The 14,166-nt window shown below is 36.9% G+C and overlaps 1 protein-coding gene across 2 annotated transcripts in view; it reads left to right on the top strand.

Annotated features, from left to right (window-relative positions):
* Positions 1-3,091: 3,091 nt before the first annotated feature.
* The window catches only part of arid3c (AT rich interactive domain 3C (BRIGHT-like)), a 56,529-nt gene continuing 45,454 nt past the window's right edge, over positions 3,092-14,166 (top strand). The window contains exons 1-3 of one of the 2 annotated variants that reach the window (XM_083526968.1): positions 3,126-3,496; positions 3,929-4,540; positions 11,524-11,616. In XM_083526968.1, coding sequence (XP_083383094.1) covers positions 3,458-3,496; positions 3,929-4,540; positions 11,524-11,616 — 744 coding nt within the window. In that variant the 5' untranslated portion in view covers positions 3,126-3,457. Of the gene's footprint in view, positions 3,497-3,928; positions 4,541-11,523; positions 11,617-14,166 lie in introns of both variants that reach the window. The other variant, XM_083526969.1, reaches the window with a different exon arrangement.

Here is a 14,166-nt window from a genome sequence, read left to right as displayed (position 1 = left end):
AGACATCATCATTTTCACATCACCAGCTGTGTTCTGGCTCAAAGATAGTTCTACAGACATGCAGAATCAGTGCCAGGGTGTGTTGTAGCTGTTCTGGCGGTTTGGGTTTGGCCTTAGCACTTTATATAAGTTTTTTTTTAATTTGTCACCCACTTTTTACATATTTTTTATCTGACCTCATGATTTTATTTTGGGTTTTATGTACGTACCTGAAATGCTTTTAACACGTTGTGGAAAGATACAAGAAAATACATGTGTTCTGCCTTATACAGATATATAACGTGATGATAATAATAATAATAATAATAATAATAATAATAATAATAATAATAATAATATGAATATGAATATGAATATGAATATGAATATGAATATGAATGTGATATGAATAATGCTAATAATAATAATTATTGTTATTATTGTTGTTGTTGTTGTTGTTGTTGTTGTTGTTGTTGTTGTTGTCACGTCATATTCATTTATACATTCATTTGCACACCTTCATTTAATTTAGTCGTTTTAAAATGTGTATATTTGAGTTATGTACATATCAAAAGTACATCTGAGTGACAAATAAAAATAATTGTAAAATAATAAATTGTAAAGACACAAGACAAACTTCCAGAACATCTACAACACACCTTCAATAAAGCAACAATTACATCTGAATAAAATAGAAAAAATCACATTACATGTCAACTTTTATTAGACATTTTTGTTTTCAATCATACAATATCTGAACTGCTCAATTTTCTTTTTACTCATTCCTGGTTATTTTAACTATCTAATCTCTAATCAATTTGGTGATGCTGGTTTCAAAACAATAAATAAATAAATGTAAGAGAACACATTTGGTAAATGTGTGACTGTTTGTATACAGTTTGTGTAAAACATAATTTTAATTAAAAATAATAAATAATGATTGTGAACACTAGAGGTCAGTATTGGGCAGCATTAAAGATTTAACTCTTCACACAGAAGCTGCTCTGTGGTTTTCGCGTTGACTGACATCACTGTTGCAGCTTTCACCACGAAGTTCTTATGTGTGTTTTCACACACATATAAACAATGACACCACATTCCCATTGCAGATGCAGATGTCTTCCTAAACACAGACAGCTGGCCTATATTTCAACCATGCTGATCCCACAGCTGATATCTAACTAATTTCTTCACTCAAGTCAATAATAGAGGGTGATTATTTTATTATTATTATTATTATTATTATTATTATTATTATTATTATTAGATTTACATTGCAAATAAAAGTGATTTTGGAAGGTTATACAAATGTATAACGTACAGATTGGTTGAATTGTTATGCAGAACTTCACAGCAAAATTTGCCATTCAAATGAACCATTTCTACCTGAAAATGCAAAAAATAAAAACATAAAATAAAAAGCTCAGTTGAATCAACATGATCTTCATTTTTTTTTTTCATTCCTCACATTAACTTTTTATATGTTTTTATTTCAGTCTTTCGTGGTCATTTTATAAACCAAATAAAAAAAATAAACAAAGAACTGGATCTGTACTTGTGATGATGTTTCACCAACAAAGCATAGAAACGTCACTTGTTCTACGTGTAACGACATTTGATATTCTTTTGTGTAAAACACTAATCTCATTACACATGAGGTTTTATTATTAATCAAATTTCAGACAGTTGAATGGAAATCTGTCTGTCATTAATCATTATAACTCTAAAGTGACTAATGGTGTCCTGTGCTGACAGGAAGTCGTTGTGATTGACCATTTTCAACACATTTCATCACTAACATAAATGTTCTTTAACTATTTATCATATTAAACACCAAAAACAATATTAATACAATAGTAATGTATAAATATGAGGGGGTTTACAATACAAACTTCATTTGAATTTATAAAAACAGCACTTTGTCCATAGTTTGCCTTTGTGTAACCAGCGTTATTATAAAAATATATATAAAAAGTTACACATATAACTGCATTGCAAAACAATTAAAAACAGGAGCAATCATACTGAAACTATTCCTTATAATAGGCCAAATCTACCAGTTTGTAAGTTCAGAGTTTAGGTTTTTATGAGTGATTCCATGATGATAGACAGATTTAAACAAAATCACAAATATATAAATAAATACCAGGTTTTAAAGGCTGTGAAGAGCGTTGGCCAAGAACTGCTTTAAATGCAAAAATACTATTAAAAATTAAAGTCAAAACGCCACTTGATAGAGATTTCTCAGCCTATTGGTATGAACTTGTGATGAACAGAAACCAGTGTTTTTTTCTAAAATGATGAGACAAGTGATAAAACTGTGGTCCTTTTACTATACTGTCCAGAGATAAGCTATATATTTATACTTGGTTCATGCTTTTATAATGATGTCATAATACATACACTGCTCCGGAGTGCATCCGAAAATAAGAATGTTTACACATCAACAGCCTCTGAGTCATGAATATGAATAGCCATTAATAATAAGTTATTTAAACAACACCGTGTCATAGCTTGCATGTTCAATTGTTTCATCAGGCATTCAGTTTAGATGTTTGCTTGCTGTTTATATTTTTAATAACCCTAACCTAACCTAACCCTATCCCTAGACCTAACCCTAATCCTAACCTATGCTGTTGAGGTTGGACAGCATGAAAGTGCATGAATTAATCAGTCATCCTAAATGCAAAATTCTTGGTGAAAGTGGATTGTGCTGGACGCAGAGCACTGATGGAGAATTCTACAGGAAATCCGGCATGACCAGAGGAAACTACAGAGCCCTGATGAAACCCTGAGGAAAACCCATGCGAACTTAAGGAGAACATCTAAAACACTAAGAGCTAGAGAATTTGTGAATTTGTAGATTTATGCTATAAAATTATAAAAATATATATATATGATTATATCACTTTATTTCAGTACATGTTAGGAGCATGTGAAATCCCTAACATTTTGTAAACATTTGTTTAGAGGTGAACTTTGTATGATCAGGTGTGAGTGTGAGTTAAAATGTCCCATCAGTAATCACGTGTGTGTGTGTGTGTGTGTGTGTGTGTGTGTGTGTGTGTGTGTGTGTGTGTGTGTGTGTGTGTGTGTGTGTGTGTGTGTTAGTAGTATTAGACCCTGCCCTCAGTGCTTTATCACTCATTGACGTGTCGGAAGGCTCTCAGCAGCGGGAGGTGCTCATCTCTCTCGCCTCAAGAGGTCATTCTACCTACAGTTTGTTTGCCACTTGTTGCTGAAAAGCTTCTCGTCCCGTCCTGCAGACTCAAATCCGATATACTGTATGTATATATAGAAAGAGTTATCCCCCCCCCCCCCCCACCACCACACCACCACCACCACCATCACCAACACAACACCACATTTCCTCGCGAAGCAGCAGCTCGATGTTGAAGCAGGACCACATCGACGTCTGACTTGCAGCTGAAGAGGGACAGTTTTGAGTCAATTCGTTTGCTTTGACGGGAGAAGAAGCATGGTTGACAACACGAGCATAGCAACTAAATCTGCCTTGGTAAGCATTCGAGCTGCTCTTTTGTGTGTTTATTTGTGTTATTTAAATGCACAAACGACCTAAACGTGTGGTCTATGCGCTTGATGTCGTGATGTTAAAACATCTGTAATTGCACTTTGTGTGTTGCGCCTTTTTATTTATTTTTTATTTATTTATTTTTTTTTACCTGTAATGCTTTACAGACACATTGTTAGAAAGTCTAAAGTTAATGTATACACCACTAGGATTTTCTGAATGTTTTATAAGGCAATGTTTTCCCAACTTTTGAACCCGCAATTTGCGTCTGTTTTGCCTAGAAAGAGACCAATTCGTTTACATACTACATTAGGTTTATTACCCACATACTTTATAACCTCTCCAGTTATAACTTAAGTGTTATTTTGACGTTTTGTTAAACATTTCGTTCTGCTTGATATCTCCGTGTTTGTGCAGCAAGCCGCCTTCTCGTCTGCAAGCCCGCTGCCGCTGCCGCTGCCGCTGCTGGTGGCGGCTCCGGGCGCACACGGTCACCTCTCGGCCGCTCACTCGCATCAGCCCGCCGGCAGCGCGGGTATGAAGCTCGAGGCTGTCATGGAGAACCTGCAGAAGCAGCAGGCGGCTCGTTTGGCGCTCGAGGAAAAGCTGCGAAGCCAAGCCGAGAAGGACAAGGACCTCCGGGCTGTTTTAGAGCAGCAGCAGCAGCAACAAGAGCTCGCGTTCCGCCACTATCAGGCGTCGGTGCGTGGAGCTCTGGCGGCGCACCGCATGAAAACCATCTTGAACTTGGACGACTCGGACTCGGACGCGGACGACGAGCGCACCGCCCTGGACGACGACGACGATGAAGACGAGCGGGACGCGGAGGACGAAGACAGCGCGAAAGACGGCGACGACCTCGCTGGAGACCTGGCGCGCTACGCGTCGTGCCACGCCGCGCGCTTCGGAGGAAACGAGTCGCCGAAGAGCTCCAGAGGTCAGACTCCGTACACGGGGGGCCGACAGCCCGAGTCTCCGCACGCGCAGCCCCAGCACCACGAGTGGACTTATGAGGAGCAGTTTAAACAGGTAAACGTGCATCAACAGTGGCAAAGCAAAAGAAAAAAAACCAACAGCACCAGTTATGCATGCACAGGGTTGGACACTGAGTTCAACTAACACTGTATTAACACCAAATATGAGTGCTATCTGTGTTTATTTTTTCCTGGAAATCTTTTTTTTCCCATGCATGCATCACAAAAAACTCAGATTACAACCAACTCCTTATTGCACATCAAAATATTTGCATTTTACAGTCACATTCTGTACAAAACTCATTGTATTTAGCTCTTGTGAATGATTAGGCACTACTGAATTATTCTGCAATCATTCTGATAATAGAAAGCTGGGGGAGATTTACTGTGGTGGTTTACATACATGTGTGTACAACTAACACAAGCGAAGTTATGCCATGAAATCATGCTGGTGTAGTGCTCCCCTAATCTTCCCCAGAAGATAGCTCAAGTGTGTTCCCAGAGGATAATTTAGATTGATACAACAAGGGCCAAGCTCTTAAGCTAACTTGGATCTATATGGAGTGGGCTTGGATGGACTTTTCATTCTTTATTTATGATAGATCATCCTCAGCCGGGGCTAAATGAGAAATGTACATTAGGGGCTGCATTAGCGTATGCAGCGGTGTAATTCAAGCATAAAAATGAAATTCAAATAAGAGTATTAGCCTTAATTAAGGCCCTATAATGGACCTGAGGCTATAGGATACGTTCTGTTCTACTTCTTCGCATGTGAAATCAACTTTCCGTGGAAACGAATGGCGTATGATACGGCGCAATGTATTTATTACTTTGACTAATGTAATAAAACATTAAAAAACATAAAATGTGCACGATATACAAACGCAAGGTTTAAACATTGACTTTATTGTCTTAAATATGATGGGAGGTTTGTCATTTTTTAATCTGTTACTCAAATTGATCAATTGCAAACTTTTTCCAAATGCAATAACTTTAAAATGCACTGCAGAGCCTTCCCTAACACGCAATTAATTTCACAGACGTTTAACAGATGCAATTGGCGATGGGTTTGAAGATATTGTCACAAATCAGAAACAATGAAAGGATGCCTGTGGCATTTGGCAGACTCGGTGGAGCCGGTATACTGCCTGTTTTTGACATTGCACAAGAAAACCAAATTTAAAGGCAGTAAATGACACTCTGAAATAAGAACAAGATGTGGCCTTAAAAGAAAGGGGGGCATTTCTTTGCACACAGTAACCACACTTCTTATCTTTGCATTTATGACAGGGACTAAAGGCAGCTTTAGTGTTTTGCTTTGCTGGATTAAGCACTGTTTGAATTTTGAGCAGGAAAGACAACACATGTTTTATTAATCATTAATTATTCATGTATGTTTTTGCATGAATTAATGTTGTTGTAAAATGATTAATAAGTAATAATAAGTTTTATTATTTTTAGTAGTATATACCTCACATATAGTATACTTCATGGCTTGACTTTAGTATGTAAGACAGTCCTTACATCTTCAAACCATGGGAGAATTAAAGGGCAAGGAACACACACACTGAGAAAAAACTGCCAAAGTAAAAGTGGAAGCACTTGTCATATCATAATTCGTTGTTGTAAAAAAAAAAAAAAAAAAAAAAAAAAAAAAAAAAAAGGAGTGAGTTGAGTGAAGAAAAAGAGAGGAGAGAATTTGTCTGGAGGTTTTGGCAGGAGGGCAGAAAACTACAGTTGGTGTCATTCCATTCTGGCTCTGGACCAAAAATTCTGGAGTCTCCGTCTCTTGCAGTGTGCGTGAGTGTCGGCTAGTGGCCAAGCCATTACGAAACAAGGGTAAACTGCATACTTCAACAATCCAGCAGTACAAATATGCACATGTGTGTGTGTGTGTGTGTCCACAAAGAGGAACACCTACTGCACATTCTCACATTTACTCAAACAAATGCCTCTCATGTGCCCATAAGTCCAATTTGATTGGCTTTTTTTTGGCTTTGTATTTAGTATTTACATATTTATTTTCAAAAGAGTATTTTGAGTATCTAAAATATATGGCGTAATTATTGATATCCTCCATTTAACTTGGTGACTAAGGTTACTTGATCAACATTAAAAAAATCTCATTATTATTGTACTGCACATAACATAAGTGCTCCAGTGAAACAGAAGATTCATCTCCCCCCCTTAATGAACAGGAATTTAACCTTTGGATTCAGGGCTCATGTTCGATCTCCCCACTGTCCTTGTTGTCCTGATGCCATGTTTTGCAAACACTAAAAACTCACAGAGTGGCTTTTCCCCCATAACAAGTCTCTCAGTAGGTCTAAGAGGGGGCTGGGAAGGGATGAAGGGGTGATGGGAAGGCAGTATTGGTGTATGATTTCACTACAGAAGCCTGCAGAGAGGTTTGTGTTTCCCTCTTTTGTTTGCTTTGGCAGATCTGGGCTAATGGCTGCTTCTTAACTCTCAAAGTGTCAACTCTAGAACCTAGGTAGTATTCACTATATACCGTAAGAGTAAAGCATTTCTCAGCATTATTATGGCCACAGTTTTTTTTGGTTGTTTTTTTTGTCTTATAAAATGGTCTTCTCAATCTGAACATTCTAAAAACGGTCTGCTTTAGCATCCACTGAATACCTTTCTGAGATGTGAAACAGATTACTCAGTATTAAAGCAGCTGTCAGTGATCAAATACATATTCTGGGGAACTGAAGATAGAAGCTGAACATTTCTTGGACAAAAAAAAGGGAAATGAGGCAATTGTGAAATCACTGAAAGGAAGGAGAAGTTCCTTCTTAGGCAGGAAATAGATTTTATGATTAGACAAACATTGATAACATGCAGAGAAGTTCATAATATCTATTCTTTTTTTGCAGTACAAAAAAACAAGGGGAAAAATATATCCATTGGTCTATGTTTAGCAGAAGTTGTTTTGTGGAAGATGGAAGCTGGCCTGACCAGTGATATTTCCTGGTTCTCACTATTAGGGTATTTTTAAATATCCAGTCGAAGGTATAAAAAAATGTAATCCCTTTATTGTTTGGTTATTTCTGACATACACATTTACAGACACACTGTCCAGAAACACTCAAGAATTTTTTATGTAGTCTACTCCAGCCCTGTGGAAACCTCTCCTGTTTGATTGTGGAGCTTTGACCATGCCATAGAGTCCAGAAAGTCATTAAGCTGCACAGCATGTGGCCTGAAACATATGCATGGAACAAAAGCCTTTATATGACATGATTTTTTTTTTTACCCAGCAGCGGCAGCACTAATGTCCTGTGGCGTGTCAGCCGGCCTTCCTGACTGTAAGCAGTGGCCACTCTTTTTAAATATGTTCAATCAGTGGAAAAATTGTAACAGCATTCCTGCTATTTTAGGGAAAATGTCTACAAGCTTGTTATAAAACAAAAGCCATATTATAAACTCAGTGTACTTTTGAGCCAGTTGCAGATCAGTACCTCATCGATAAACACCAACAAATAAAAGAAATTGGTTGTTGCTTGGTGACTAGCCCCTCATCTGAGCCCTCAAATATAAAGCTGTGTTTGTCAAAGCCCAGCTCTTCATTCAAGCTCTGTCAGTGAAAGTATGCATGGAACTTTTTCACCATAACTCAAGCAAGGAGTGCCAATAAAACACCTTTGGGGACACAATGTGCCATTGAAGCGCTTGTGTTTTGTCAGCAAAAGGCTCCTTGTTCATTAAAAACACAGCCTGACGGCTTGTTTGAACAGCCTTCCTCTTTGTGAGTATTAGATTTTATTTGTGTTAGCCCAGTGTTACTGAAACTGCTTGAAGTTCCTGGGCCGGCCTGGTCAGTTTTTGAGTTGATTTGTGATTTAAAGAAACTGCTACATATGGAATTGAAAATTTAGTCTAGCTAAAAATTATATTTTTTTTCCTAGAGTACTTGTTTCGCAGATAATTTGGATTTGTTTTTGGTTTTGATAAATTGATCATTATATATTGACACAATATTAGGCATAATCATGTTTAATTGAGTTGGCCATTGTTTTTTTAGTGTGGTTTTATAAAAAAAAAAATTACAGTGAAAAAAGCAGATTTTTCTTTATTGTAATTTTTCCTAAAATTAATAATTAAATACACCAATAATAATTTTGGTGTATTCTTAATAAAAATTTCCTTTTTTTTTTTTTTTTAAGAGCAAATATAGTAACTTTTATTTAAAAAAAAAACATTGTCTTCCTAGACCCCTTCCTACTTTTTATTATTAAATGGCTGAAAAAAAGGCTCTGTCTCAACAACAACAAAAAAATGCAACATATATAGGTTAATGTATTGTAGGAAAAAAAGTTGACTATGGCTCAAGAACTTGAAGAACATCGCTCACATTTAATTCATAAAATTTTTGTTAAAATATAATTGACTTTAAAATGAATTCCTATTGGTGGAGATCTTTCTTCGGCACGAATCTATGCATTTGAATTCCCAAATCTTCCCTACTAATTTCATTCCCCTTGTTTGAGAACATTTCTGCATAAACTGAAGGGTACGCGTATGTTTTGAGTCTCTACCAAAGAATGGCCTTTACTGCGATTCCCTGGCCGAGTTAATGGTCTGGAGTGTTTTTTAACACATGTCCAGATCCCGACCCCGGTTCTGAGAACGAGGTGTGATACTGAACAGCGCTGAAAGCCACATGGCATCGTAATCCGGAGTTTAACAGTAGCTGCATAGTTTCCTCTAGCATGGTGTCAAGGGATTACTTTGAGTTGAGGGTTGTGGCGCTTGATTTTTGTCTCGGTTCTGAAGCTGTGTCATTTTTAGTTAGAGGTGTTTTTCACACAGTAGTCACAGTAGTCAATACACAAATGCAGTGGATAGACACATAGGTTTGACTTGTAATCAAATGAAAAACTCTGACAAAAAATCTGCGTGCTATTGGTTATTCTTGGCTAGTTACCCTGATCAATAGTCTGATAGTATGCAAGCATTATATTTTATGGCACACACACATGCAAGACCGTAATCGTTTGTAATCAGTGTAAACAGTGTAAACAGTGTAATCATTTGCTTCAAAATACATAAGATGTAGTTGCCCGATTGTGTGTCAGTTAACCTTTATCTGTATTTCTATGAAATGAGAATGCCAAAATTATAGCTTAATAATTTCGAACCCATGAAGATTTTATGCTGTAATTGTAAAACCTATTATTAGAGTGTCACCCATACTGTCTGCTAATGCCATGTATTTATGATGGCTAAGGTATGTGGCTTTCAAATGAACATGCAATAAAATGTGCACATTCAACACAACAGATATTATTCCACACCTGTCTACTACTGCAACTACTGCTGTGAAAGCTCTGTGATAATTCTGGTATTACTATTCGGGAAGATAATCAATATCTGATTTGGATGTTAAGGTCAGTAAATCCCTATAGTTTTTTCTTTGGTGGGACAGCTTATAATACCAAGAATGACCTTATTATTGTTTTTCAAACATTGTGGAACAATCCGAATTATCCGTGTTGAGTATGTTTGCCTTTTTCATTGAATAAGTCAAATTAGGAGAATTTATTTGGCATTATGGGATGGTGATTGTCATTAAACAGCTACAATTCTGTTAGTTTTAGTATACTACTTAAACATATATACAATACAATAGCAAATTGGACAGTTTTTTAAATAAATAAATGTTATTTATATGTATATATAATTTAATGATTACCGGCATAATTTCAATATGTTATAAATAAAACATTCCTATGCCTACAGTAGAGATACAAGAAGAAACTCAGGTCGCATGTCATCAGTCTCGCTCCATATGGCCCAGCATGTCAGCATTAATTACAGGAAGGACTGGTAACATAAGATAGGCTAGAATCAAGAATGGAGTATCCAGGCTGAGGGGCAGCATCAGATATTCACATCTCCAGGATTAGCTTCCTCAACTACCCCCACACAAACACACACCAATTTATTGAGTTACAGCAGCCTGATTGGTTTGCGTGGGCCATAGGCACCGGAACAACGTTAAGAGTGGGAGGGGGGTAAGATGTGGAGGGGGAGAGAGTTCACACTGACCATAATTAAAATAAAGAGATGGCAAAATCATTCTCAAATGCCAAAAACTTTATCTTGATTAGCAGACAATAAAACTTAATTTATGGAAATGCAGTTTTATGCCATTTGTATCTTCTTCTTCTTCTTTCGGCTTCTCCCAGTAGGGGTTATGCCGTTTGTATAATTTGGTAAATTAAGAAACCACAGTTGGTCTTTGGCACATTTAAATAAAAAGCAAAAATCCAATATTGGTTCTCATATATGTCCAAATTACGACATCCGTATTCGTGTTAGCAATGCAAACTGGTCATGGTTAGAGACTGATCTCTGTTTATGTGAGCAAAATGTTTTATCGTTACTATTATTTATTATTATTTTAGTACATTTATTATTATTTATATCTAAATTTTTTCGAAGCACTCATAGTGAACTGACTGGAATGAATGGCATCTGACTGATCAGAATGCTAACATTGCATGCTAGCACCAAGCCATGGATGTAATCAAATGTGTTGAAAACGTTTGTGAATTGTTTGGATTTTAACCTTGAATGCAAATCTACCAGAGTATTGCCTGTGGTGCAGTGGGGCCGTCCGGTGTAACATAAGTGAATTACCTCGCTGCTAATGTCACTAACAGAGGAGGTCTGTTTGTTTTGATGATTGAGTGACCTGCTAATTCAGTTTAGCAACTGATCCCGTTGCACTGGAGGAGAAAGAGAAAGATGGAAAGAAAAGGAGCTGAGGGGAAGAGCAAGACAGAAAGAAACTGTCAAAACGCATAAGAATGCATTTTATGGTACAATTAGGCACAATGGAGCCAAATAAAAGTATATAAAATGCATTTTTAACACTTGTTGAGATCTCTCCTACTGTTTTTTTTTTAAAGGTTTTTCTGAGGTGTTACACAGAAATGATCATGAATGTTGTATGTAAGGCTCAAATGTGGATGCTCTGTGAGTAAACACTTTGCTATTATTTCAACTATGCCCTTGACATGTGTTCAGTCAGGAAAAGACAGCCAACCTGGGAGCGAGGCGAGTAATTCAAGTGTTCCTTCCCGTGGTGGTGGTGGTGGCTCCTCGTCTCTGATTCAGGAGGTTAGTAATGTCCCCTGTCACGCTCCTCGTTTCTGTCACTTGAGTCTCACTCACAACCCACCCCCTGCTTTACAATGAGACATGTTTTACCAGTCTTTTTGTAGTCATCTAACATAGAGATGAGAACTAACAAATTTTTCCTCACGCTCATCCTGATTAAATCCTTGAATGTAGAGTAAAGAATAAATGGTAAAAATGATATAAAGTATAGAAGAAATAAATAAACAGGTTATTATTATTATTATTATTATTATTTGCATGCTCATATTGTTTAAGATGTTTTAATGAAAAACTGATATATGAAGTATATGTTGCTAATAGTACTCGAAGTCTATTACGAAGACACATCAGGTGTCATCCTTCAGAGACCCTCCAAATCCAGGATCCAGACATCATGAATTACTGCAGCTCATCTGCCTCAAGCATGTCTTACTTATTTAGTTTTTAGCCCGCACGAAGGTGAGAGGGCCTGGCTTTGTTTTTAATGGCCTCCAATGAATTCAGGGGTCAATTAGAGTCTGGATTCCACAGCCATGTGATACCACTCCCGCTACCTTGACAAAAGAATTCTCAATCCCAGACTCCACTTTTGTCCCGCAGGCAATTGCTAGGCAAAGTCGTATCTTGTTTCAATTCTCCTTAAAAACCCTAGAACATTCTCTTGCCATAGAACTAATTGACTTTTGTTTAGCTCAAAACGGGGATATACTAACGCCCACGTGCTAAAAGAGTTGTGCGCCAGGGGGAAGGCAGAGCTATTTCCCAGCAGAGAAACAGGCCACAGTTAATAGGCTATACTGGAAGTTGGAGGTTGTTTGTTTAACAGATTTTCACCCCTGCACCCCATTTATCTCCCGCAGCTGTACAAATGATTTATCAGGCCTGATGGGAACAACACAGTATTTTGAACATACCTGAATGCTATCTCCTGAAGGCTAAAATGTCCACATATTTACACAGCATATAAAAGTAACCAAAATATTCAAAATAAAGCTGCCACATTGACTTGTAAAATCTACTTATAACCAGACCTCTGTTTGTTGAGTTTTCTAGGGGATAAAATTTCTGCCAAAAAAGGAAGCAATCTTCATTACTTAATACAGCATTCAACATATATGTCCTGCAAAAACAAAGTGAGCAAATTCATTTTAGAAAGCAGACACAGAATGTCTCATTATACTGAATGACATTTTAAATAGTTTAAATAGTAAATATTTTAAAGTCATACACTATATAGACAAGTACAGCATTTTTATTTGACCTTGTATCTCATTATAATGTTATATAATATATTCTGGATTTCTAAAAAATAAAATCTAACTTCAAACTACATTAAATGCCCATTTGATTGGGTACAGCTAGCCATGTGATTGAACAGGTTCCAGGTCCACTCCAATCCTGACCTGGTTAAAGCACTTACTAAAGATGAATGAATAAATATAACATATAGGTCAAGTTTTACGTTACTGACTGTGCCTCTGCTGTTCTATCCTGTTCTATCACTCAAGGACCACTGAGATCCCAGTTTTCTGTTTCATCTGATACACTTGCCAATGCGCTAAAAATAGTCAACCACTCAAATAATAAGTCACTGCCGAAAATCTACACAATATTACTTGGTTGCTGGATTAAAGTCAGTAATTCCACATGCATGTAACATCGTAGTTTTGCTAGATAAAACATAATTACCTGTAGCTGTAACTACCATAAAGTGGTCATGGAATGATAAAACTATCTATTTTAGTTAAAATAACTATAGCAATGATTCGACTAGTAAAATGGTTGGTTAGGTACCAATACCCCCTCTACCCTAATGTCTTTAAGCTTAGCAATGAATGTTTCTTTCATTAAAAATAACATATATTCTAAGATAGTTGTCTGTTAGCAGGATCCTATGACCTAGTGATAGCACACACTTGGATTAATTGGATTAGAGCCGATATCCGTGGACATCTTAGCAGTAAAACAGTCACTTCTGGTTGCCACCAACATCGAATACGGCCAAGGAAGCAATTAGTAAATTTAGATTGAAGTCCACACAAAATCAATACAAACCAGATACAGCTCCTAATCTGGTACATCCTCAGCCTGTCAAGCCATGGCAGTTCCTCACTTTATTTTTATCCATCTATCTGCTTTAAAACAGGAAAATACATTGGAGAAATGTTCTTCTCTGAATGACTTCAGCCCCAATTAAAAGAAGTCTACAAGTAGTTGATAACTGTTACGGATAAATATTTTAGGCATTTCAGTTAAGCATGATTAACTATGCTTCTAAAAAAGTCGCCAGTCCTAACCACAGAGGACATCTAGAATGAAGCCTAATGATGTTAAATAGAATTTTGAGAAGGTGATGGATTTGTTTTTCTTCCCCAATTCCACTCTTCTACCCTCAATGCCTGTGACAAACATTTAGCAGGAAAAGGATTACAAGGGAGATTAAAGATCAATATTGACCCTTTTTGGATGGGGGGAAAACAGAAAAGTGAGAAAATCCATTGTAGCCCTATATAGTTTAGGACAAAGTCAGCACTTCTACACAGGACTGGG

This window comes from Silurus aristotelis (genome assembly GCF_946808225.1).
Source record: "Silurus aristotelis genome assembly, chromosome: 23".
In the NCBI taxonomy this organism is placed as follows: Eukaryota; Metazoa; Chordata; class Actinopteri; order Siluriformes; family Siluridae; genus Silurus; species Silurus aristotelis.
This window is presented reverse-complemented; position numbering and strand designations above follow the sequence as displayed.